The following is a 27,669-nucleotide window of genomic DNA, read 5'->3' on the forward strand; positions in this document are numbered from 1 at the left end:
CGCCAAATGGAAGAAAACGGACTGAAATAGAGAGGGATTACAGGGTTATGTCCAATAAGAACTGTAGATTTCTCCATCATTGCAAAGCATTTTGAAACGTTTTGCTATGGTGTGCCCTAATGAACACAACCTACTGGTAGAGTAGCTCCTTTCCCTTTGTTGTCTTCGGCTCAGAAAAGGGAAGAGTGTCTGTCTGTCTCCCCAGGCAGTGATCTGGGTTTAATGTGGTGTCTGTCTGTCTGTCTCCCCCAGGCAGTGATCTGGGTTTAATGTGGTGTGGTGTCTGTAATGTGGTGTCTGTCTGTCTGTCACCCCAGGCAGTGGTCTGGGTTTAATGTGGTGTCTGTCTGTCTGTCTCCCCAGGCAGTGATCTGGGTTTAATGTGGTCTCTGTCTGTCTCCCCAGGAAGTGATCTGGGTTTAATGTGATGTCTGTCTGTCTCCCCCAGGCAGTGATCTGGGTTTAATGTGGTGTCTGTCTGTCTGTCTCCCCCAGGCAGTGATCTGGGTTTAATGTGGTGTCTGTCTGTCTGTCACCCCAGGCAGTGGTCTGGGTTTAATGTGGTGTCTGTCTGTCTGTCTCCCCAGGCAGTGATCTGGGTTTAATGTGGTCTCTGTCGGTCTCCCCAGGCAGTGATCTGGGTTTAATGTGGTGTCTGTCTGTCTGTCTGTCTGTCTGTCTGTTTGTCTGTCTGTCTGTCTGTCAGTCTGTCTGTCTGTCTCCCCCAGGCAGTGATCTGGGTTTAATGTGGTGTCTGTCTGTCTCCCCCAGGCAGTGATCTGGGTTTAATGTGGTGTCTGTCTGTCTGTCTCCCCCAGGCAGTGATCTGGGTTTAATGTGGTCTCTGTCTGTCTGTCTCCCCAGGCAGTGATCTGGGTTTAATGTGGTGTCTGTCTGTCTCCCCAGGCAGTGATCTGGGTTTAATGTGGTGTCTGTCTGTCTCCCCAGGCAGTGATTTGGGTTTAATGTGGTGTCTGTCTGTCTGTCTCCCCAGCCAGTGATTTGGGTTTAATGTGGTGTCTGTCTGTCTCCCCCAAGCAGTGATCTGGGTTTAATGTGGTGTCTGTCTGTCTGTCTCCCCCAGGCAGTGATCTGGGTTTAATGTGGTGTCTGTCTGTCTGTCCGTCTGTCTCCCCCAGGCAGTGATCTGGGTTTAATGTGGTGTCTGTCAGTCTGTCTCCCCAGGCAGTGATCTGAGTTTAATGTGGTGTCTGTCTGTCTCCCCAGGCAGTGATCTAGGTTTAATGTGGTGTCTGTCTGTCTGTCTCCCCAGGCAGTGATCTGGGTTTAATGTGATGTCTGTCTGTCTCCCCCAGGCAGTGATCTGGGTTTAATGTGGTGTCTGTCTGTCTCCCCCAGGCAGTGATCTGGGTTTAATGTGGTGTCTGTCTGTCTGTCTGTCTCCCCAGGCAGTGATCTGGGTTTAATGTGGTGTCTGTCTGTCTGTCTCCCCAGGCAGTGATCTGGGTTTAATGTGGTGTCTGTCTGTCTCCCCAGGCAGTGATCTGGGTTTAATGTGATGTCTGTCTGTCTGTCTCCCCCAGGCAGTGATCTGGGTTTAATGTGGTGTCTGTCTGTCTCCCCAGGCAGTGATCTGGGTTTAATGTGGTGTCTGTCTGTCTCCCCCAGGCAGTGATCTGGGTTTAATGTGGTGTCTGTCTGTCTCCCCAGGCAGTGATCTGGGTTTAATATGGTGTCTGTCTGTCTGTCTCCCCCAGGCAGTGATCTGGGTTTAATGTGATGTCTGTCTGTCTGTCTCCCCAGGCAGTGATCTGAGTTTAATGTGGTGTCTGTCTGTCTGTCTGTCTGTCTCCCCAGGCAGTGATCTGGGTTTAATGTGGTGTCTGTCTGTCTGTCTCCCCCAGGCAGTGATCTGGGTTTAATGTGGTGTCTGTCTGTCTCCCCCAGGCAGTGATCTGGGTTTAATGTGGTGTCTGTCTGTCTGTCTCCCCAGGCAGTGATCTGGGTTTAATGTGGTGTCTGTCTGTCTGTCTGTTTGTCTCCCCCAGGCAGTGATCTGGGTTTAATGTGGTGTCTGTCTGTCTGTCTACCCAAGGCAGTGATCTGGGTTTAATGTGATGTCTGTCTGTCTCCCCCAGGCAGTGATCTGGGTTTAATGTGGTGTCTGTCTGTCTCCCCAGGCAGTGATCTGGGTTTAATGTGATGTCTGTCTGTCTGTCTCCCCAGGCAGTGATCTGAGTTTAATGTGGTGTCTGTCTGTCTGTCTGTCTGTCTCCCCAGGCAGTGATCTGGGTTTAATGTGGTGTCTGTCTGTCTGTCTCCCCCAGGCAGTGATCTGGGTTTAATGTGGTGTCTGTCTGTCTCCCCCAGGCAGTGATCTGGGTTTAATGTGGTGTCTGTCTGTCTGTCTCCCCAGGCAGTGATCTGGGTTTAATGTGGTGTCTGTCTGTCTGTCTGTTTGTCTCCCCCAGGCAGTGATCTGGGTTTAATGTGGTGTCTGTCTGTCTGTCTACCCAAGGCAGTGATCTGGGTTTAATGTGATGTCTGTCTGTCTCCCCCAGGCAGTGATCTGGGTTTAATGTGGTGTCTGTCTGTCTCCCCAGGCAGTGATCTGGGTTTAATGTGATGTCTGTCTGTCTGTCTCCCCCAGGCAGTGATCTGTGTTTAATGTGGTGTCTGTCTGTCTCCCCCAGGCAGTGATCTGGGTTTAATGTGGTGTCTGTCTGTCTCCCCAGGCAGTGATCTGGGTTTAATGTGGTGTCTGTCTGTCTCCCCAGGCAGTGATCTGGGTTTAATGTGGTGTCTGTCTGTCTGTCTCCCCAGGCAGTGATCTGGGTTTAATGTGGTGTCTGTCTGTCTGTCTCCCCAGGCAGTGATCTGGGTTTAATGTGGTGTCTGTCTGTCTGTTCGTCTGTCTCCCCCAGGCAGTGATCTGGGTTTAATGTGGTGTCTGTCTGTCTCCCCAGGCAGTGATCTGGGTTTAATGTGATGTCTGTCTGTCTGTCTCCCCCAGGCAGTGATCTGGGTTTAATGTGGTGTCTGTCTGTCTCCCCAGGCAGTGATCTGGGTTTAATGTGGTGTCTGTCTGTCTGTCTCCCCCAGGCAGTGATCTGGGTTTAATGTGATGTCTGTCTGTCTGTCTGTCTCCCCCAGGCAGTGGTCTGGGTTTAATGTGGTGTCTGTCTGTCTGTCTCCCCAGGCAGTGATCTGGGTTTAATGTGGTGTCTGTCTGTCTCCCCAGGCAGTGATCTGGGTTTAATGTGATGTCTGTCTGTCTCCCCAGGCAGTGATCTGGGTTTAATGTGGTGTCTGTCTGTCTGTCTCCCCAGGCAGTGATCTGGGTTTAATGTGGTCTCTGTCTGTCTCCCCCAGGCAGTGATCTGGGTTTAATGTGGTGTCTGTCTGTCTCCCCCAGGCAGTGATCTGGGTTTAATGTGATGTCTGTCTGTCTGTCTCCCCCAGGCAGTGATCTGGGTTTAATGTGATGTCTGTCTGTCTGTCTCCCCCAGGCAGTGATCTGGGTATAATGTGATGTCTGTCTGTCTGTCTCCCCAGGCAGTGATCTGGGTTTAATGTGGTGTCTGTCTGTCTGTCTCCCCAGGCAGTGATCTGGGTTTAATGTGATGTCTGTCTGTCTCCCCCAGGCAGTGATCTGTGTTTAATGTGATGTCTGTCTGTCTGTCTCCCCAGGCAGTGATCTGGGTTTAATGTGATGTCTGTCTGTCTCCCCCAGGCAGTGATCTGGGTTTAATGTGGTGTCTGTCTGTCTGTCTGTCTGTCTGTCTCCCCCAGGCAGTGATCTGGGTTTAATGTGGTGTCTGTCTGTCTCCCCCAGGCAGTGATCTGGGTTTAATGTGGTGTCTGTCTGTCTGTCTCCCCCAGGCAGTGATCTGGGTTTAATGTGGTCTCTGTCTGTCTGTCTCCCCAGGCAGTGATCTGGGTTTAATGTGGTGTCTGTCTGTCTCCCCAGGCAGTGATCTGGGTTTAATGTGGTGTCTGTCTGTCTCCCCAGGCAGTGATCTGGGTTTAATGTGGTGTCTGTCTGTCTCCCCAGGCAGTGATTTGGGTTTAATGTGGTGTCTGTCTGTCTGTCTCCCCAGCCAGTGATTTGGGTTTAATGTGGTGTCTGTCTGTCTCCCCCAAGCAGTGATCTGGGTTTAATGTGGTGTCTGTCTGTCTGTCTCCCCCAGGCAGTGATCTGGGTTTAATGTGGTGTCTGTCTGTCTGTTCGTCTGTCTCCCCCAGGCAGTGATCTGGGTTTAATGTGGTGTCTGTCAGTCTGTCTCCCCAGGCAGTGATCTGAGTTTAATGTGGTGTCTGTCTGTCTCCCCAGGCAGTGATCTGGGTTTAATGTGGTGTCTGTCTGTCTGTCTCCCCAGGCAGTGATCTGGGTTTAATGTGATGTCTGTCTGTCTCCCCCAGGCAGTGATCTGGGTTTAATGTGGTGTCTGTCTGTCTCCCCCAGGCAGTGATCTGGGTTTAATGTGGTGTCTGTCTGTCTGTCTGTCTGTCTGTCTGTCTGTCTGTCTCCCCAGGCAGTGATCTGGGTTTAATGTGGTGTCTGTCTGTCTGTCTCCCCAGGCAGTGATCTGGGTTTAATGTGGTGTCTGTCTGTCTCCCCAGGCAGTGATCTGGGTTTAATGTGATGTCTGTCTGTCTGTCTCCCCCAGGCAGTGATCTGGGTTTAATGTGGTGTCTGTCTGTCTCCCCAGGCAGTGATCTGTGTTTAATGTGGTGTCTGTCTGTCTGTCTCCCCAGGCAGTGATCTGGGTTTAATGTGGTGTCTGTCTGTCTACCCCAGGCAGTGATCTGGGTTTAATGTGGTGTCTGTCTGTCTGTCTCCCCAGGCAGTGATCTGGGTTTAATGTGGTGTCTGTCTGTCTCCCCAGGCAGTGATCTGGGTTTAATATGGTGTCTGTCTGTCTGTCTCCCCCAGGCAGTGATCTGGGTTTAATGTGATGTCTGTCTGTCTGTCTCCCCAGGCAGTGATCTGAGTTTAATGTGGTGTCTGTCTGTCTGTCTGTCTGTCTGTCTCCCCAGGCAGTGATCTGGGTTTAATGTGGTGTCTGTCTGTCTGTCTCCCCCAGGCAGTGATCTGGGTTTAATGTGGTGTCTGTCTGTCTCCCCCAGGCAGTGATCTGGGTTTAATGTGGTGTCTGTCTGTCTGTCTCCCCAGGCAGTGATCTGGGTTTAATGTGGTGTCTGTCTGTCTGTCTGTTTGTCTCCCCCAGGCAGTGATCTGGGTTTAATGTGGTGTCTGTCTGTCTGTCTACCCCAGGCAGTGATCTGGGTTTAATGTGATGTCTGTCTGTCTCCCCCAGGCAGTGATCTGGGTTTAATGTGGTGTCTGTCTGTCTGTCTCCCCAGGCAGTGATCTGGGTTTAATGTGATGTCTGTCTGTCTGTCTCCCCCAGGCAGTGATCTGTGTTTAATGTGGTGTCTGTCTGTCTCCCCCAGGCAGCGATCTGGGTTTAATGTGGTGTCTGTCTGTCTCCCCAGGCAGTGATCTGGGTTTAATGTGGTGTCTGTCTGTCTCCCCAGGCAGTGATCTGGGTTTAATGTGGTGTCTGTCTGTCTCCCCAGGAAGTGATCTGGGTTTAATGTGATGTCTGTCTGTCTCCCCAGGCAGTGATCTGGGTTTAATGTGGTGTCTGTCTGTCTCCCCAGGCAGTGATCTGGGTTTAATGTGGTGTCTGTCTGTCTGTCTCCCCAGGCAGTGATCTGGGTTTAATGTGGTGTCTGTCTGTCTGTCTCCCCAGGCAGTGATCTGGGTTTAATGTGGTGTCTGTCTGTTACCCCAGGCAGTGATCTGGGTTTAATGTGATGTCTGTCTGTCTGTCTCCCCCAGGCAGTGATCTGGGTTTAATGTGGTGTCTGTCTGTCTCCCCAGGCAGTGATCTGGGTTTAATGTGATGTCTGTCTGTCTGTCTCCCCCAGGCAGTGATCTGGGTTTAATGTGGTGTCTGTCTGTCTCCCCAGGCAGTGATCTGGGTTTAATGTGGTGTCTGTCTGTCTGTCTCCCCCAGGCAGTGATCTGGGTTTAATGTGATGTCTGTCTGTCTGTCTCCCCCAGGCAATGGTCTGGGTTTAATGTGGTGTCTGTCTGTCTGTCTCCCCAGGCAGTGATCTGGGTTTAATGTGGTGTCTGTCTGTCTCCCCAGGCAGTGATCTGGGTTTAATGTGATGTCTGTCTGTCTCCCCAGGCAGTGATCTGTGTTTAATGTGATGTCTGTCTGTCTGTCTCCCCAGGCAGTGATCTGGGTTTAATGTGATGTCTGTCTGTCTCCCCCAGGCAGTGATCTGGGTTTAATGTGATGTCTGTCTGTCTCCCCCAGGCAGTGATCTGGGTTTAATGTGGTGTCCATCTGTCTGTCTCCCCCAGGCAGTGCACGGTGGGGTACTGTAGTTTATGAAGCATTTCGTAACATAACTCAATGTGACTACCAGCCCCATGACTGACATCACTGACTTAGACACATGGGGGTTGAGGAGAATCAATTATGTTTCAAGGAATCCCTTACATCAGCATGCGTGCACGTGCACACGCGCACAGACAGATGTGTGTCTGCTTCTGCATTTTAGGAACTGATATCTCTCACACACACACACACACACGTGCACACGCCTCTGCTCCTAGAAAATAATAAGCATGCCACCAACATTTGAGGGTGAACTAAATTAGTTTACTGAAAGGAGGGCAGTTTAAAAAATGAAAACAGTTGATGTCATTCATCAAAAACATAGTCTTCCCATTCTTGTCAAGTCTAAATCCAAAAGCAGGAAAAGGTAAGGCACTGAGTTGTATTTTCAGATTTACAGGCATCATATTGTAAATGTCTATAGGCTTTAACCTGCTCTGAAAGAACAAGATAGGAAATTGGTATTTTTGCAGGGTTGGGGTCAGTTCAAATTTAAAGCAGAAAAACTACAATTTCAATAGAATAATTGAAAAATATATATCTATTGTATCTAATGTAAATCTATTTGAATAACTTTGCAACTAACTGAAACGTAAAAGTTATTTATTTCGAGAGTTGTTACATTTTTTTTAATTTGAAATTTAAATCACTTCTGGAGTGGACTGCCTTTAAATCTAATTGACCCCGACCCCATCTTCATGGATAATATTTTAATTTCACCTCTCACTTTCACCGGAAGCACTTAAAAAACGACAGACAGAATTTGAGTGTAAAAATATGAGATTTTGCAGACAAGCATCAAGCAGGGTCAATTCCATTTCAACTCAAGTCAATTCAGGAAGTAAACTGAAATCTCGTCAATGCTTCTCAATGAGAACAATAGAATTAGAAGTTTTAGTCAACTTCCTGAATTAAAGACATTTAAAATGGAATTGACCCCAAACCCTGGTAAGCATAATATGAATACGCGTTAGTTTCAGATAACTGTTACACAATTATTGGAAATATTAATGATTCATAGTACGAAACAGCAATGAAAATATATATTAGAAAATAAAAAGGAAAAACACAATTCCAAAAACAAAATATTTTACATATATCCACTCTGCATTACTACTCTTCACATGAAAAAGTGGACAGTCTGGAAACATTAGACCTGGGTTTAAATACAATTCGAAATCTTTCAAATACCTAGACAAATTGCTCTAGCTTTCCTGGAGTGTTAGGTGGGTGGGGTTTTGCAGTTCCGCAATTTTCTATTGGTTCCATCACGCCAGGCATGCTCAATCAAGCCCCAGCTAAACCGATTTCAAATAGTGTTTGAACCCACGTCTGTTCTCTTAACTCAGACAGCTGGTGAAGACCTTCATCACGGCGTCCCTGGAGAAGAAGGGAACACAGAAGTGTTAGGAGAATCGGTGATAAATGACAAGACTTCATGAAGGGTGTTTGCATGAACAATCCAGTAGGCTATATTTACCTGAAAAGCAGAAGAACAAAAACAAGAAAATAAATGATGAAAGCAATTGTGGATAACACAGTGATTTCTTTCTAGTATTTTAAATATTTTTTTGGTACCCACCACAGATATTTTACCTTTTCTTGATAACAATTACTGTATATCACCAGAAAGGTACTTTACAGTATTGTGATTGCATTTTATTAGATTCATCTTTTGTTGTTATAGGTGTGGCTCATGCATATTTAATTATGTTTTGGCGGGAAAGCAGCACATGTTCAGTGATGCCCCTGCCCCACTCCAGATATTGGAATTATGCATCACAACCTGCAGTCACCACAGCAACAGCAAAACAAGGTCACTCGTCCATCTCAATTCTCTCTCCCCCTCTTCCGCCTCCCCCTCATTCTTTCTTTCTCGCCGTCAACCGCTCTCTCTACCCCTATCCATGTGTTGCTAGGCAGACTTTCCTTGCCCTCCACCCTCAACACCTACTGAGGGAGCTGTGAAGCTGAACCAGTACAGGTTAAAAAGAGGGCGGGATGGAGGGAGGAGAGAGAGAGGAAGTACGAGGGTGTTGGTGGAAACGACTGGTGTCTTTCCTGCTTCTCTGACTTGCAGTGAGCTCACCCCCCTTCACATAAAGGCACATACACACACACACATCTTTCCTCTATCCTTATTGGCTCTACACCGGAGGCAACAGACTGCTATTTTAACAAACGGCTTCCTAAAACACACCACATAAATAAATGATAATTGACTGAAATGATGACACCCCGGTGCAAGTCTATTCTAGGATACCCCAGATAAGGTGCGTCTCAAAGGGCACCCTATTCCCTATTAAGCGCACTAACTTTGACCAGAGCCCTTTGGGATACCCTATGGGCCTTGGTCAAAAGTAGTGCACTATATTAGGGAAGAGGGTGCCGTTTAGGACACAACCATAGTTCCCTGAGCTGTCGTATATAGAAAGAGCAGATACAGCAGGTTCGACCGGGGACACGGGGAGAGCAGCAGGTTTGACCGGGGACACGGGGAGAGCAGCAGGTTTGACCGGGGACACGGGGAGAGCAGCAGGTTTGACCGGGGACACGGGGAGAGCAGCAGGTTTGACCGGGGACACGGGGAGAGCAGCAGGTTTAACCGGGGACACGGGGAGAGCAGCAGGTTTGACCGGGGACACGGGGAGAGCAGCAGGTTTAACCGGGGACAGCAGCAGGTTTAACCGGGGACACGGGGAGAGCAGCAGGTTTAACCGGGGACACGGGGAGAGCAGCAGGTTTGACCGGGGACACGGGGAGAGCAGCAGGTTTAACCGGGGACACGGGGAGAGCAGCAGGTTCGACCGGGGACATCACCGCATTCTCTACCAGAAAGTTGGTTGGCCCTCTGTGATGTCATCACCGCATTCTCTACCAGAAAGTTGGTGGGCCCTCTGTGATGTCATCACCGCATTCTCTACCAGAAAGTTGGTTGGCCCTCTGTGATGTCATCACCGCATTCTCTAACAGAAAGTTGGTTGGCCCTCTGTGACGTCATCACCGCATTCTCTACCAGAAAGTTGGTGGGCCCTCTGTGATGTCATCACCGCATTCTCTACCAGAAAGTTGGTGGGCCCTCTGTGATGTCATCACCGCATTCTCTACCAGAAAGTTGGTGGGCCCTCTGTGATGTCATCACCGCATTCTCTACCAGAAAGTTGGTTGGCCCTCTGTGATGTCATCACCGCATTCTCTACCAGAAAGTTGGTTGGCCCTCTGTGACGTCATCACCGCATTCTCTACCAGAAAGTTGGTGGGCCCTCTGTGATGTCATCACCGCATTCTCTACCAGAAAGTTGGTGGGCCCTCTGTGATGTCATCACCGCATTCTCTACCAGAAAGTTGGTGGGCCCTCTGTGATGTCATCACCGCATTCTCTACCAGAAAGTTGGTTGGCCCTCTGTGATGTCATCACCACATTCTCTACCAGAAAGTTGGTGGGCCCTCTGTGATGTCATCACCGCATTCTCTACCAGAAAGTTGGTTGGCCCTCTGTGATCTCATCACCGCATTCTCTACCAGAAAGTTGGTTGGCCCTCTGTGATGTCACAGAGGTTGATACATTGCTATGTTTTCATTTATAAAGCCCTTTTACAAATATCTCCACTGTGCCTAACATCATTACTAAACTTTAGATATAGGAGTTACCACACCCGGTCTCAGGGATGGAGAACTCTGGAAATTCCGTTGGTCTCGACTGAGTTAGATAAATCAGCTTTTAGTTTCCTTGCAACGACGACGACGTGAGGAGCGTTTTATAGCCATGACGACGACGTGAGGAGCGTTTTATAGCCATGACGACGACGTGAGGAGCGTTTTATAGCCATGACGACGACGTGAGGAGCGTTTTATAGCCATGACGACGACGTGAGGAGCGTTTTATAGCCATGACGACGACGTGAGGAGGGCTTTATAGCCATGACGACGACGTGAGGAGCGTTTTATAGCCATGACGACGACGTGAGGAGGGCTTTATAGCCATGACGACGACGTGAGGAGCGTTTTATAGCCATGACGACGACGTGAGGAGCGTTTTATAGCCATGACGACGACGTGAGGAGGGCTTTATAGCCATGACGACGACGTGAGGAGGGCTTTATAGCCATGACGACGACGTGAGGAGCGTTTTATAGCCATGACGACGACGTGAGGAGCGTTTTATAGCCATGACGACGACGTGAGGAGCGTTTTATAGCCATGACGACGACGTGAGGAGCGTTTTATAGCCATGACGACGACGTGAGGAGCGTTTTATAGCCATGACGACGACGTGAGGAGCGTTTTATAGCCATGACGACGACGTGAGGAGCGTTTTATAGCCATGACGAAGGATTTCAAAAGATGCATATCTCCACCTAACTTTAAAGCATTTGTTCAGTTTGTATCTTTCACTTTATGATGATTGGAACCGGTTAGTGGTCATTTTGTGATAACGACACTGTGATTCTAATTTTGTAAAAATGTTATATTTATTTAAACCTTCTTCGGTTTTAGATTTTTTTTCTCTCGAAACGTTAACAATCCCAAATGTCGTTTAAAACGTTTACACCGGTAGGGTCTTCTGCTTGTCAGCGGGGTCGAGGTATGGGGTGGGGGAGGTGAGACAGGCAGATGTAGACGCTGTTACTCTTCCATATGGGAATATTTCACATCAGCTTTGTGTTGTACAGAGAGGAATGCCGGAGGACACCCATTTGAGATGACACATTTTTAGAGGGGGTGGGGCCTCACCCAAACTTCACACTAAAGGGAGAGAAATCCTTGACTCAGACACAGCTGGGCTGAACAAGCCATGCCTTTAGGGCTGAGGGGGGGGGGGGGGGGGCTCAGATTGTATGTGTTTAATCCTCCCTGACCTTCAGAGAGAGGGATTCCAAGACAGAAATCACCACTAAAATCCCCCAAAAGCCAACTTGCAGGGGGTCAATCGGAGGTTATCACTGATAATAATATGAATACTATGCAACAACAAAAAACCGACATATTAGCAAGTTTTCAAAAACTGGAAGCCTGGAGCAGGGAAGGGTGTGTGAGAACAAACTAATAGCTGACCCCCCCCCCCCCCCCCTTTTGTTTTTACACTGCTCGCTGTTTATTATCGATGCATAGTCACTTTTCAAATTACCTCGACTAACCTGTACCCCCCCCGCACATTGACTCTGTACCGGTACCCCCTGTATATAGCTTCCACATTGACTCTGTACCAGTACCCCTGTATATAGCCTCCACATTGACTCTGTACCGGTACCCCCTGTATATAGCCTCCACATTGACTCTGTACCGGTACCCCCTGTATATATAGGTCTTGTTATTGTTATGTCATTTTCTTGTGTTTTTTTATTTTTACTTTAGTTTATTTATTAAATATTTTTTAACTAACAATGCAGTTCAAGAAATAGAGTTAAGGGTTTGTAAGTAAGCATTTCATGGTAAGGTCTACTACACCTGTTATATTTGGCGCATGTGAGCAATACCATTTGCAGGGCGGGCTGGGTGAGAACATTAAACCAACAGCTGAAACTGGGTGGGGAGGGTGAGCTGCCATTTGCATGGCTCTGTCTGGTGAGCTCCGTGGGGTTAGGGCTTTGGTCTGCGTCCCAAATGGCACCCTATTCCCTATATATGGTGCACTACTTTTGACCAGGACCCATAAGGAGGCCCATGGGGCTCTGGTCTAAAGTAGTGCAAGATGTAGAGAATAGACTTCCATTTGGGAAGCATCCTAGAGGGGATTAAGCAACATATGGTGGAACCAAACAGCGGGGTGTTTAGAAGTAAATAAATACATGTTTTCATTCAGGGACCTGTGTGTGTGTGTGTGTGTGTGTGTGTGTGTGTGTGTGTGTGTGTGTGTGTGTGTGTGCGCACTTAGTTCAGTTGGCACTCTGCCATTTGTAGATGGACGACTGCTGCTCTCAAAGATAAAACATCTGTGTGTCTCTTTGAGATTTTAAGGAATAATGACAGAGCAACTGCAATTCCTTATTCGGCCTCATTTCGAAGATATGGTAAAACTGCTTCCCCAATAGAAATCCCCGTGATACCGCTGCGCCACTCAGGAGGCAAGTGGACCGTTTTAAGTCCTTAGTGATTTGGACACAGAGGGACTTAAAGCTCTCGACCCGCTCCACTGCAGCCCTGTCGAAGTGGATGGGGGCGTGCTCGCCCCCTTGGTTTCCTGTAGTCCACGATCAGCTCCTTGGTCTTACTGACATTGAGGGAGAGGTTGTTGTCCAGTTCTGCCAGAACTGCCAGGTCTCTGACCTCTCTATAGGCCGTCTCATCGTTGCCGGTGATCAGGCCTATCACCATCGTACCATCAGCAAACTTGATGATAGTGTTGGAGTCGTGGGTGAACAGGGAGTAGGAGGGGACTAAGCACACACCCCTGTGGGGCCCCCGTGTTGAACGTCAGCGTGGTGGCGGTGATGTTGCCTACCCTCACCACCTGGTGTCGGCCCATCAGGAAGTCCAGGTTCCAGTTGCAGAGGGAGGTGTTTAGTCCCAGGGTCCTTAGCTTGGAGGGTACTATGGTGTTGAACGCTGAGCTGTAGTCAATGAACAGTATTCTCATATAGGTATTCCTGTTGTCTAGGTGGGTGAGGGCAGTGTTGCTTGCAATTGAGATTGCGTCTTCTATGGATCTGTTGGGGCGGTATGCAAATTGGAGTGGGTCTAGTGTGTCTGGGATGATGTGTGCCATAACCAGCCTCTCAAAGCACTTCCTGATTAGATGTGAGTGCTACAGGGCAGTAGTCATTGTGTCTCGAAGCACTTCCTGATTACAGATGTGAGTGCTACAGGGCAGTAGTCATTGTGTCTCGAAGCACTTCCTGATTACAGATGCGAGTGCTACAGGGCAGTAGTCATTGTGTCTTGGATTTTTCTTGAGAAGAGGAATGGCTTCAGTGCCGTTTAGTCGTTTACAACTTTCTAACTATTACCAGTGTGCGTGTGTGTCTGGCAGTGTTTCATGGGAAATTATGTTCCTACTCAGGTCGCAGGGAGGACACAAGATGCTCGTGAATGGATTTTGGAATATTGACAAGTTGCAGTTGGGATACAATTGCGCTCTGATCATCTTAAATTCTAATTTGTGGCAGACTCCAGTGATTGACAGTATCAAACACATCAGCAAGTGGCCCCTCCATTAAAGGGCTTAGGGCCAAGCGTTATTTTAACATAACATTGGCTGAGCGTTGTCTTATGTAAACAAGTCTGAAGCGCTGCGTACAATGGGCAGGTCTGTCTGCCTGTCTGGAGGTTCGGACTGCTCTGATTGGATAGAGCACGCACAGCTGATTCTCTCGTATTAGTGGGCCCTGGGCATGATGGTAACCCATACCCTCCCAGTAAGTCATGACAAAACACACTTCATGGCCAACTTATCCTATTTCCACTTTTGTAGTCAATTTTGACACTAGAATAAATGCTGCCGACTCATATCAATGAACCCTTAGAACCAACTTCTCTGTTTTTAAACGGCCTAAGGGGCAGTTGACCTTTAACCTTGTCCATGAGGTTTGTGTCAACTCAAGAATGTACCAACTGGACCACTGAAATCACACACACCAGAAGAACATAGAACCCACACACACACCAGAAGAACATAGAACCCAGGCCCCTAAAGTGCTGCATCATAATATTTTGCTGTGAGATCGATCGTTTTATTTCGGGAGCCCCGTGCGACCGATCGTTTTATTTCGGGAGCCCCGTGCGACCACACAAACCTCTCCCAGATAATAGCTGTAGTAATGATAAAGCGTCGCTGTACCGTTGTTATTTCCCAGTGTCCTGGAGAAAGAAGTGAGTGCAGATTCGATAGCGCCATTGGTTGGACCATTACTACAGCGGCTTCCTTCTAGCCCGACCAGACTAAAAGATCTGACCCATTTTTATCTTCCGATAGCGGATCCGCCGGGACCGTATTTTACATTCATAAACCACGCCGTGGGCCGTTCGAAAAACGGCTTGTTATTTTAATGTTAACAAACGGGTAACTTTAGCAGTATATTCACACATCTGGAGGCAGAGAAAGAAAGGACATTCTCCTCAGGAAGTCGATCATACGAATGAACGAACGACAGATCTCTTGCACGACATAGACACAAACCTGACATTTTTACAGTGTACAATTTTCAATGTAACTCAATAGGAAAATAGTGCTTTTTACACAATGTAGAAACCTAATTTCAATGACAGATATTCGGATCAACATTTTAGGCTTTTATAATGAACTAAAACGTCTTTAGTGTTACATGTCAGTTTCTAGGGCATAACATGTGCTTCAAAAGCAGCTAGAATTCCTATAGGCCCAATACAGGCTGTATATCAGTTAATTTATACAACACTTGTATATAACAAAGTAAATAAGTAACAACTCCCCCCCCCCCCCCATGATCCAAACCTTGCCCATTGGGCACAGGGTGGTGGCGGTCAAGGCACTGGGTTCCACAAATCACACCAGATAAGGTTAAGTTAGTTAAACTCATTAGGTTAAGTTAGTTAAACTCATTAGGTTAAGTTAGTTAAACTCATTAGGTTAAGTTAGTTAAACTCATTAGGTTAAGTTAGTTAAACTAACTGGATCCACAAAAGGGTTCATGTACCGTAGTTTGAAACATAATTCTCTTACCTGGCAAATGGAATATAAGAGATGCTGTACCTGAAAGAGAAAACAAGGGGGGAAAGAGTGAGTATATACCATACAGGTGTACTATACAGGTATAGTATCAGGTAACCTATATTACAATATACAGGTATAGTATCAGGTAACCTATATTATAATATACAGGTATAGTATCAGGTAACCTATATTATAATATACAGGTATAGTATCAGGTAACCTATATTACAATATACAGGTATAGTATCAGGTAGCCTATATTACAATATACAGGTATAGTATCAGGTAGCCTATATTACAATATACAGGTATAGTATCAGGTAACCTATAATATACAGGTATAGTATAGTATCAGGTAACCTATAATATACAGGTATAGTATCAGGTAACCTATAATATACAGGTATAGTATCAGGTAACCTATAATATACAGGTATAGTATCAGGTAACCTATAATATACAGGTATAGTATCAGGTAACCTATAATATACAGGTATAGTATCAGGTAACCTATATTATACAGGTATAGTATCAGGTAACCTATATTATACAGGTATAGTATCAGGTAACCTATATTATACAGGTATAGTATCAGGTAACCTATATTATAATATACAGGTAACCTATATTATAATATACAGGTATAGTATCAGGTAACCTATATTACAATATACAGGTATAGTATCAGGTAACCTATATTATACAGGTATAGTATCAGGTAACCTATATTATACAGGTATAGTATCAGGTAACCTATATTATAATATACAGGTATAGTATCAGGTAACCTATATTATAATATACAGGTATAGTATCAGGTAACCTATTTTATAATATACAGGTATAGTATCAGGTAACCTACACAGCGAGCGTGTCTGTCCAGCTGAGAGACTACACAACACAGCGGGAGTGTCTGTCCAGCTGAGAGACTACACAACACAGAGCGTGAGTGTCTGTCCAGCTGAGAGACTACACAACACAGCGCGTGAGTGTCTGTCCAGCTGAGAGACTACACAACACAGAGCGTGAGTGTCTGTCCAGCTGAGAGACTACACAACACAGAGCGTGAGTGTCTGTCCAGCTGAGAGACTACACAACACAGCGCGTGAGTGTCTGTCCAGCTGAGAGACTACACAACGCGCGTGTCTGTCCAGCTGAGAGACTACACAACACAGCGCGAGTGTGTCTGTCCAGCTGAGAGACTATACACTGATATCCTAATCAGAGTAGTATTGAGAAGACCATCGACCTAATGAAGTATAACACCTCTGTCCAACTATCCCCATCTCCTCCTGATAAGAATATCACAGCATATCCTATAATAACATTGCTTCATCTATAAAATAAATATTTGGTCTGTAAACAAAAAAAATAAAACATTCTTATGACGACCAAATTGTACATAAAATGTCGATGAAACTGTAGAATATAGGTTAAGTTAGAGCAATAAGATAGTAGCAGCTGGTCTTCTACTCTGTCGTGGCTGAGTTCAACTCCAAAGAGGATAAGAGTCAACGATCCTGCCAGTCAGGTTGTATCTAGGACACGCAGGTACAACAGAGTGGCTACGTCTCGAGTGTTTAACCACTTAGGACGTTCGCCACTGGATTTAGCACATGCCCAGTGACTCAGTCAGCTTGAGCCAAGTCAACTCTTGCTCTCAACGCACATCAAGTGAATAGCAGTCAGGTGGTAAGTGACTAATAGAATACAGCGTAGGTGTGTGGTGATGTTATGACATCATGCAAATGTACTAAGGCAGCATCCCCTTTGTGTGGCCGTAAATAAACCCCCCCACCCCCCCCTAAAAGAAGATCCATGCCTTTTGCGGCCAAAGTGGCCGTTGTGCCCTTGGGCTGAAAATAATAATTATAAAAATTCCCTTCTCTTGGCTGCCAATCGCTGTGCTCCGAAGCACCTCTCACTCACATGGCTCGCTCAGATATCTTAGTTCTTATCAGCCAATGCCTGTCACGTGATCAGGTGACTTCTAACCAGGCGTCTCAGCTAAGAAGTAGGCTACAAGTGAAGACAGACGCAACTGCGCGCATCCTTCTAATTGAATTCCAAGGCGTATATCAAATACATTAGAAGAACCCGTCTAAAATTTCCTTTGTCAGCCAACAAGACGAGTAACGAACAGCAGAAACACTAGTCTACGTTAATCTACTAATCGCCCATAGTACAAAAGTTAACCTATTCTATTGGTCAACTTGTCCTTCTGTGCAATAAATAACTATTCCAAACATACTGTAGTCTGGGACAGTTGTGGGAAGCGAAAGAGCCCAAGTTAATACAACCACTGCACATCAAAAAAAACACTTTTAAAAAGCAAATGAGACTGATGCAACAGATCAGAACGTTTAGCTTAAAAATATTGATAAAGTAAATTAGGCAATTTCTTCACATTATAAGTGCAGCAATACGCAGTAAGCACAAATGTTTCGCTGGAAAACAGCACTCTCAAAAGTGACTGCAAATGTGATTATACAAGTAGTGCTTTATTACAAAAAAGGTGCGTTTTTATTTTTTGTAATTTTTTTTTATTGTGAAAATTATCTTCCCCAAACTTCACGCCACCTATGTATGCCAGTTAGGCTCTAAACCAGTTGTAAAGCGGATTAATGCGCTTCATTTTAAGAAGTTAATTTGGCCACTTTAGTTGTGATACAAACCTTATCAAAACATACAGGCATATGGACTAGGCTACATGAGGTGTGCGACTATGATTTGCCATACTGCACACAAGCTGGGCATCATTCACAGGTGATAAGATATCAATCACAAATGACAGGCTAATATTGTCACCCATCAGACTATTCTTAATTTAATCTGGTCTTTACATATACTAAATAATATATGAGTGAAATTAGTTTTGATTTAGAATGGACCCTTAATATAGGAGGTCAATGAGTGTCGAATCTGGTCAACAACAAATAAAATGGAGTGGCTTATTTGCTCCGTGAGGTTTATAAATCAAAGTTTCTTAATGCTTAGGTTGTTACGAGTATAAGTTGGACCCATGACACCCCGGGCAACTTTGAGCAAAAAAACCCCGCTTTGTGGACAACGACGGCCATTGTTAGGGGGCGTAGAGACAAGCATCTTGTCAGTAGATCCATAAAAACATAGTTTTTTTTTTTTTTTTTAAAGTGAGCTTCTTTTTCTTCCTCCCACTTTAACAGTGCGTCTCGCAAAAGTGATTCCTCGTTATGAAACGATCAAGTTAAAGCCTGTTTATTTAAATGATCATATACTGTACACTGATTGTTTAAAGCAAAACCATTGCTGATGATGGTGAACCTGAACAAACGTAAAAAATAAATTGTAAGCCCTCTTTCAGCAGGCAGGCTATAGCCAGATGAGAGTACAGGCCACATTTGCTTACTTTCATTCCAGTAAAAACACAATTTTCAAAAAAGCGCAAATTAAAAAAAAAATCACAACATTGCTTGTCACCCAACTCATAAAACCTAATATTGCGAAAGCCATTGTAGAATTTGAATGCTGAAGATCCCGCGCAGATGTGCAAGATCAGGAACAAAGTGCCGACCTCGTGTTGGTCACCGTGTGAAGCTGGGCACATCTACAGACTGTCACTAGGCTCCTGATATTCCCCTGGGACTGTTAGACATGTAAAATGACTGATATTCCCTGGGACTGTTAGACATGTAAAATGACTGATATTCCCCTGGGACTGTTAGACATGTAAAATGACTGATATTCCCTGGGACTGTTAGAGATGTAAAATGACTGATATTCCCCTGGGACTGTTAGACATGTAAAATGACTGATATTCCCCCTGGGACTGTTAGACATGTAAAATGACTGATATTCCCTGGGACTGTTAGACATGTAAAATGACTGATATTCCCCTGGGGCTGTTAGACATGTAAAATGACTGATATTCCCTGGGACTGTTAGACATGTAAAATGACTGATATTCCCCCTGGGACTGTTAGACATGTAAAATGACTGATATTCCCCTGGGACTGTTAGACATGTAAAATGACTGATATTCCCCTGGGACTGTTAGACATGTAAAATGACTGATATTCCCCCTGGGACTGTTAGACATGTAAAATGACTGATATTCCCTGGGACTGTTAGACATGTAAAATGACTGATATTCCCTGGGACTGTTAGACATGTAAAATGACTGATATTCCCCTGGGGCTGTTAGACATGTAAAATGGCTGATATTCCCTGGGACTGTTAGACATGTAAAATGACTGATATTCCCCTGGGACTGTTAGACATGTAAAATGACTGATATTCCCCTGGGACTGTTAGACATGTAAAATGACTGATATTCCCCTGGGGCTGTTAGACATGTAAAACGACTGATATTCCCCTGGGACTGTTAGACATGTATAATGACTGATATTCCCCTGGGACTGTTAGACATGTAAAATGACTGATATTCCCCTGGGACTGTTAGACATGTAAAATGACTGATATTCCCCTGGGACTGTTAGACATGTAAAATGACATATTCCCCTGGGGGCTGTTAGACATGTAAAATGACTGATATTCCCCTGGGGGCTGTTAGACATGTAAAATGACTGATATTCCCCTGGGGGCTGTTAGACATGTAAAATGACTGATATTCCCCTGGGGCTGTTAGACATGTAAAATGACTGATATTCCCCTGGGACTGTTAGACATGTAAAATGACTGATATTCCCTGGGACTGTTAGACATGTAAAACGACTGATATTCCCCTGGGACTGTTAGACATGTAAAATGACTGATATTCCCTGGGACTGTTAGACATGTAAAATGACTGATATTCCCCTGGGGCTGTTAGACATGTAAAATGACTGATATTCCCCTGGGACTGTTAGACATGTAAAATGACTGATATTCCCCTGGGACTGTTAGACATGTAAAATGACTGATATTCCCTGGGGGCTGTTAGACATGTAAAATGACTGATATTCCCCTGGGACTGTTAGACATGTAAAATGACTGATATTCCCTGGGACTGTTAGACATGTAAAATGACTGATATTCCCCTGGGACTGTTAGACATGTAAAATGACTGATATTCCCTGGGGCTGTTAGACATGTAAAATGACTGATATTCCCCTGGGGCTGTTAGACATGTAAAATGACTGATATTCCCCTGGGGCTGTTAGACATGTAAAATGACTGATATTCCCCTGGGACTGTTAGGCATGTAAAATGACTGATATTCCCCTGGGACTGTTAGACATGTATAATGACTGATATTCCCCTGGGACTGTTAGACATGTAAAATGACTGATATTCCCTGGGACTGTTAGACATGTAAAATGACTGATATTCCCCTGGGACTGTTAGACATGTATAATGACTGATATTCCCCTGGGACTGTTAGACATGTAAAATGGCTGATATTCCCCTGGGACTGTTAGGCATGTAAAATGACTGATATTCCCCTGGGACTGTTAGACATGTATAATGACTGATATTCCCCTGGGACTGTTAGACATGTAAAATGACTGATATTCCCCTGGGACTGTTAGACATGTATAATGACTGATATTCCCCTGGGACTGTTAGACATGTAAAATGACTGATATTCCCCTGGGACTGTTAGACATGTATAATGACTGATATTCCCCTGGGGCTGTTAGACATGTAAAATGACTGATATTCCCTGGGGCTGTTAGACATGTAAAATGACTGATATTCCCCTGGGGCTGTTAGACATGTAAAATGACTGATATTCCCTGGGACTGTTAGACATGTAAAATGACTGATATTCCCCTGGGGCTGTTAGACATGTAAAATGACTGATATTCCCCTGGGGCTGTTAGACATGTAAAATGACTGATATTCCCCTGGGACTGTTAGACATGTAAAATGACTGATATTCCCCTGGGACTGTTAGACATGTAAAATGACTGATATTCCCCTGGGACTGTTAGACATGTAAAATGACTTATATTCCCCTGGGACTGTTAGACATGTAAAATGACTGATATTCCCCTGGGACTGTTAGACATGTAAAATGACTGATATTCCCCTGGGACTGTTAGACATGTAAAATGACTGATATTCCCCTGGGACTGTTAGACATGTAAAATGACTGATATTCCCCTGGGACTGTTAGACATGTAAAATGACTGATATTCCCCTGGGACTGTTAGACATGTAAAATGACTGATATTCCCCTGGGACTGTTAGACATGTAAAATGACTGATATTCCCCTGGGACTGTTAGACATGTAAAATGACTGATATTCCCCTGGGACTGTTAGACATGTAAAATGACTGATATTCCCCTGGGGCTGTTAGACATGTATAATGACTGATATTCCCCTGGGGCTGTTAGACATGTATAATGACTGATATTCCCCTGGGACTGTTAGACATGTAAAATGACTGATATTCCCCTGGGACTGTTAGACATGTAAAATGACTGATATTCCCTGGGACTGTTAGACATGTAAAATGACTGATATTCCCTGGGACTGTTAGACATGTAAAATGACTGATATTCCCCTGGGGCTGTTAGACATGTAAAATGACTGATATTCCCTGGGACTGTTAGACATGTAAAATGACTGATATTCCCCGGGGGCTGTTAGACATGTAAAATGACTGATATTCCCCTGGGACTGTTAGACATGTGAAATGACTGATATTCCCCTGGGACTGTTAGACATGTATAATGACTGATATTCCCCTGGGACTGTTAGACATGTAAAATGACTGATATTCCCTGGGACTGTTAGACATGTAAAATGACTGATATTCCCCTGGGACTGTTAGACATGTAAAATGACTGATATTCCCTGGGGCTGTTAGACATGTAAAATGACTGATATTCCCCTGGGGCTGTTAGACATGTATAATGACTGATATTCCCCTGGGGCTGTTAGACATGTAAAATGACTGATATTCCCCTGGGACTGTTAGGCATGTAAAATGACTGATATTCCCCTGGGGCTGTTAGACATGTAAAATGACTGATATTCCCCTGGGACTGTTAGACATGTAAAATGACTGATATTCCCCTGGGACTGTTAGACATGTGAAATGACTGATATTCCCCTGGGACTGTTAGACATGTATAATGACTGATATTCCCCTGGGACTGTTAGACATGTAAAATGACTGATATTCCCTGGGATTGTTAGACATGTAAAATGGCTGATATTCCCTGGGACTGTTAGACATGTATAATGACTGATATTCCCCTGGGACTGTTAGACATGTAAAATGGCTGATATTCCCCTGGGGCTGTTAGACATGTAAAATGGCTGATATTCCCCTGGGGCTGTTAGACATGTAAAATGACTGATATTCCCCTGGGACTGTTAGGCATGTAAAATGACTGATATTCCCCTGGGGCTGTTAGACATGTAAAATGACTGATATTCCCCTGGGACTGTTAGACATGTATAATGACTGATATTCCCCTGGGACTGTTAGACATGTAAAATGACTGATATTCCCTGGGACTGTTAGACATGTAAAATGGCTGATATTCCCTGGGACTGTTAGACATGTATAATGACTGATATTCCCCTGGGACTGTTAGACATGTAAAATGACTGATATTCCCCTGGGACTGTTAGACATGTATAATGACTGATATTCCCCTGGGGCTGTTAGACATGTAAAATGACTGATATTCCCTGGGGCTGTTAGACATGTAAAATGACTGATATTCCCCTGGGGCTGTTAGACATGTAAAATGACTGATATTCCCTGGGACTGTTAGACATGTAAAATGACTGATATTCCCTGGGACTGTTAGACATGTAAAATGACTGATATTCCCTGGGACTGTTAGACATGTAAAATGACTGATATTCCCTGGGACTGTTAGACATGTATAATGACTGATATTCCCCTGGGACTGTTAGACATGTATAATGACTGATATTCCCCTGGGACTGTTAGACATGTAAAATGACTGATATTCCCCTGGGACTGTTAGACATGTAAAATGACTGATATTCCCCTGGGACTGTTAGACATGTAAAATGACTGATATTCCCCTGGGACTGTTAGACATGTAAAATGACTGATATTCCCCTGGGACTGTTAGACATGTAAAATGACTGATATTCCCCTGGGACTGTTAGACATGTAAAATGACTGATATTCCCCTGGGACTGTTAGACATGTAAAATGACTGATATTCCCTGGGACTGTTAGACATGTAAAATGACTGATATTCCCCTGGGGCTGTTAGACATGTAAAATGACTGATATTCCCCCTGGGACTGTTAGACATGTAAAATGACTGATATTCCCCTGGGACTGTTAGACATGTAAAATGACTGATATTCCCCTGGGGCTGTTAGACATGTATAATGACTGATATTCCCCTGGGGCTGTTAGACATGTATAATGACTGATATTCCCCTGGGACTGTTAGACATGTAAAATGACTGATATTCCCCTGGGACTGTTAGACATGTAAAATGACTGATATTCCCCTGGGACTGTTAGACATGTAAAATGACTGATATTCCCCCTGGGACTGTTAGACATGTAAAATGACTGATATTCCCCCTGGGACTGTTAGACATGTAAAATGACTGATATTCCCCCTGGGACTGTTAGACATGTAAAATGACTGATATTCCCCTGGGGCTGTTAGACATGTAAAATGACTGATATTCCCCTGGGGCTGTTAGACATGTAAAATGACTGATATTCCCCTGGGACTGTTAGACATGTAAAATGACTGATATTCCCCTGGGACTGTTAGACATGTAAAATGACTGATATTCCCTGGGACTGTTAGACATGTAAAATGACTGATATTCCCTGGGGCTGTTAGGCATGTAAAATGACTGATATTCCCCTGGGACTGTTAGACATGTAAAATGACTGATATTCCCCTGGGACTGTTAGACATGTAAAATGACTGATATTCCCCTGGGACTGTTAGACATGTAAAATGACTGATATTCCCCTGGGACTGTTAGACATGTAAAATGACTGATATTCCCCTGGGACTGTTAGACATGTAAAATGACTGATATCCCCTGGGACTGTTAGACATGTAAAATGAATGATATTCCCCTGGGACTGTTAGACATGTAAAATGACTGATATTCCCCTGGGACTGTTAGACATGTAAAATGACTGATATTCCCCCTGGGACTGTTAGACATGTAAAATGACTGATATTCCCCCTGGGACTGTTAGACATGTAAAATGACTGATATTCCCCTGGGACTGTTAGACATGTAAAATGACTGATATTCCCCTGGGGCTGTTAGACATGTAAAATGACTGATATTCCCTGGGACTGTTAGACATGTAAAATGACTGATATTCCCCTGGGACTGTTAGAGATGTAAAATGACTGATATTCCCCGGGGGCTGTTAGACATGTAAAATGACTGATATTCCCTGGGACTGTTAGACATGTAAAATGACTGATATTCCCCGGGGGCTGTTAGACATGTAAAATGACTGATATTTCCCTGGGACTGTTAGACATGTAAAATGACTGATATTCCCCTGGGACTGTTAGACATGTAAAATGACTGATATTCCCCTGGGGCTGTTAGACATGTATAATGACTGATATTCCCCTGGGGCTGTTAGACATGTAAAATGACTGATATTCCCCTGGGGCTGTTAGACATGTAAAATGACTGATATTCCCCTGGGACTGTTAGACATGTAAAATGACTGATATTCCCTGGGGCTGTTAGACATGTAAAATGACTGATATTCCCCTGGGACTGTTAGACATGTATAATGACTGATATTCCCCTGGGACTGTTAGACATGTAAAATGACTGATATTCCCTGGGACTGTTAGACATGTAAAATGACTGATATTCCCTGGGACTGTTAGACATGTATAATGACTGATATTCCCCTGGGACTGTTAGACATGTAAAATGGCTGATATTCCCCTGGGGCTGTTAGACATGTAAAATGACTGATATTCCCCTGGGACTGTTAGACATGTATAATGACTGATATTCCCCTGGGGCTGTTAGACATGTAAAATGACTGATATTCCCTGGGGCTGTTAGACATGTAAAATGACTGATATTCCCCTGGGGCTGTTAGACATGTAAAATGACTGATATTCCCTGGGACTGTTAGACATGTAAAATGACTGATATTCCCTGGGGCTGTTAGACATGTAAAATGACTGATATTCCCCTGGGGCTGTTAGACATGTAAAATGACTGATATTCCCCTGGGACTGTTAGACATGTAAAATGACTGATATTCCCCTGGGACTGTTAGACATGTAAAATGACTGATATTCCCCTGGGGCTGTTAGACATGTAAAATGACTGATATTCCCCTGGGACTGTTAGACATGTAAAATGACTGATATTCCCCTGGGGCTGTTAGACATGTAAAATGACTGATATTCCCCTGGGACTGTTAGACATGTAAAATGACTGATATTCCCCTGGGGCTGTTAGACATGTAAAATGACTGATATTCCCTGGGACTGTTAGACATGTAAAATGACTGATATTCCCCTGGGACTGTTAGACATGTAAAATGACTGATATTCCCTGGGACTGTTAGACATGTAAAATGACTGATATTCCCCTGGGACTGTTAGACATGTAAAATGACTGATATTCCCCTGGGACTGTTAGACATGTAAAATGACTGATATTCCCCTGGGGCTGTTAGACATGTAAAATGACTGATATTCCCCTGGGGCTGTTAGACATGTAAAATGACTGATATTCCCCTGGGGCTGTTAGACATGTAAAATGACTGATATTCCACTGGGGCTGTTAGACATGTATAATGACTGATATTCCCCTGGGGCTGTTAGACATGTAAAATGACTGATATTCCCCTGGGGCTGTTAGACATGTAAAATGACTGATATTCCCCTGGGACTGTTAGACATGTAAAATGACTGATATTCCCCTGGGACTGTTAGACATGTAAAATGACTGATATTCCCCTGGGGCTGTTAGACATGTAAAATGACTGATATCCCCCTGGGGCTGTTAGACATGTAAAATGACTGATATCCCCCTGGGGCTGTTAGACATGTATAATAACTGATATTCCCTGGGACTGTTAGACATGTAAAATGACTGATATTCCCCCTGGGACTGTTAGACATGTAAAATGACTGATATTCCCCCTGGGACTGTTAGACATGTAAAATGACTGATATCCCCTGGGACTGTTAGACATGTAAAATGACTGATATTCCCCTGGGGCTGTTAGACATGTATAATGACTGATATTCCCCTGGGACTGTTAGACATGTAAAATGACTGATATTCCCTGGGGCTGTTAGACATGTAAAATGACTGATATTCCCCTGGGACTGTTAGACATGTAAAATGACTGATATTCCCCTGGGACTGTTAGACATGTAAAATGACTGATATTCCCCTGGGACTGTTAGACATGTAAAATGACTGATATTCCCCTGGGGCTGTTAGACATGTAAAATGACTGATATTCCCCTGGGGCTGTTAGACATGTAAAATGACTGATATTCCCCTGGGGCTGTTAGACATGTAAAATGACTGATATTCCCCTGGGACTGTTAGACATGTAAAATGACTGATATTCCCCTGGGACTGTTAGACATGTAAAATGACTGATATTCCCTGGGACTGTTAGACATGTAAAATGACTGATATTCCCTGGGACTGTTAGGCATGTAAAATGACTGATATCCCCTGGGACTGTTAGGCATGTAAAATGACTGATATCCCCTGGGACTGTTAGACATGTAAAATGACTGATATCCCCTGGGACTGTTAGACATGTAAAATGACTGATATTCCCTGGGACTGTTAGACATGTAAAATGACTGATATTCCCCTGGGGCTGTTAGACATGTAAAATGACTGATATTCCCCTGGGACTGTTAGACATGTAAAATGACTGATATTCCCTGGGACTGTTAGACATGTAAAATGACTGATATTCCCCTGGGACTGTTAGACATGTAAAATGACTGATATTCCCCTGGGGCTGTTAGACATGTAAAATGACTGATATTCCCCTGGGACTGTTAGACATGTAAAATGACTGATATTCCCCTGGGGGCTGTTAGACATGTAAAATGACTGATATTCCCCTGGGGGCTGTTAGACATGTAAAATGACTGATATTCCCTTGGGACTGTTAGACATGTAAAATGACTGATATTCCCCTGGGACTGTTAGACATGTAAAATGACTGATATTCCCCTGGGACTGTTAGACATGTAAAATGACTGATATTCCCCTGGGACTGTTAGACATGTAAAATGACTGATATTCCCCTGGGACTGTTAGACATGTAAAATGACTGATATTCCCCTGGGACTGTTAGACATGTAAAATGACTGATATTCCCCTGGGACTGTTAGACATGTAAAATGACTGATATTCCCCTGGGGGCTGTTAGACATGTAAAATGACTGATATTCCCCTGGGGGCTGTTAGACATGTAAAATGACTGATATTCCCCTGGGACTGTTAGACATGTAAAATGACTGATATTCCCCTGGGACTGTTAGACATGTAAAATGACTGATATTCCCCTGGGACTGTTAGACATGTAAAATGACTGATATTCCCCTGGGACTGTTAGACATGTAAAATGACTGATATTCCCCTGGGACTGTTAGACATGTAAAATGACTGATATTCCCCTGGGACTGTTAGACATGTAAAATGACTGATATTCCCCTGGGACTGTTAG

General features: G+C 44.6%; 1 protein-coding gene across 1 annotated transcript in view; it reads right to left on the reverse strand.

Annotated features, from left to right (window-relative positions):
- Positions 1-6,622: 6,622 nt before the first annotated feature.
- The window catches only part of LOC139580309 (vesicle transport protein SFT2A-like), a 54,063-nt gene continuing 33,016 nt past the window's right edge, over positions 6,623-27,669 (reverse strand). The window contains exons 7-8 of the mRNA XM_071408850.1: positions 15,019-15,048; positions 6,623-7,760 (exon numbers count right to left, since the gene is read on the reverse strand). Of these exons, the coding sequence (XP_071264951.1) occupies positions 7,721-7,760; positions 15,019-15,048 (70 nt within the window). The 3' untranslated portion in view covers positions 6,623-7,720. The remainder of the gene's footprint in view (positions 7,761-15,018; positions 15,049-27,669) is intronic.

Source organism: Salvelinus alpinus, chromosome 7 (genome assembly GCF_045679555.1).
Source record: "Salvelinus alpinus chromosome 7, SLU_Salpinus.1, whole genome shotgun sequence".
NCBI classification, from domain to species: Eukaryota; Metazoa; Chordata; class Actinopteri; order Salmoniformes; family Salmonidae; genus Salvelinus; species Salvelinus alpinus.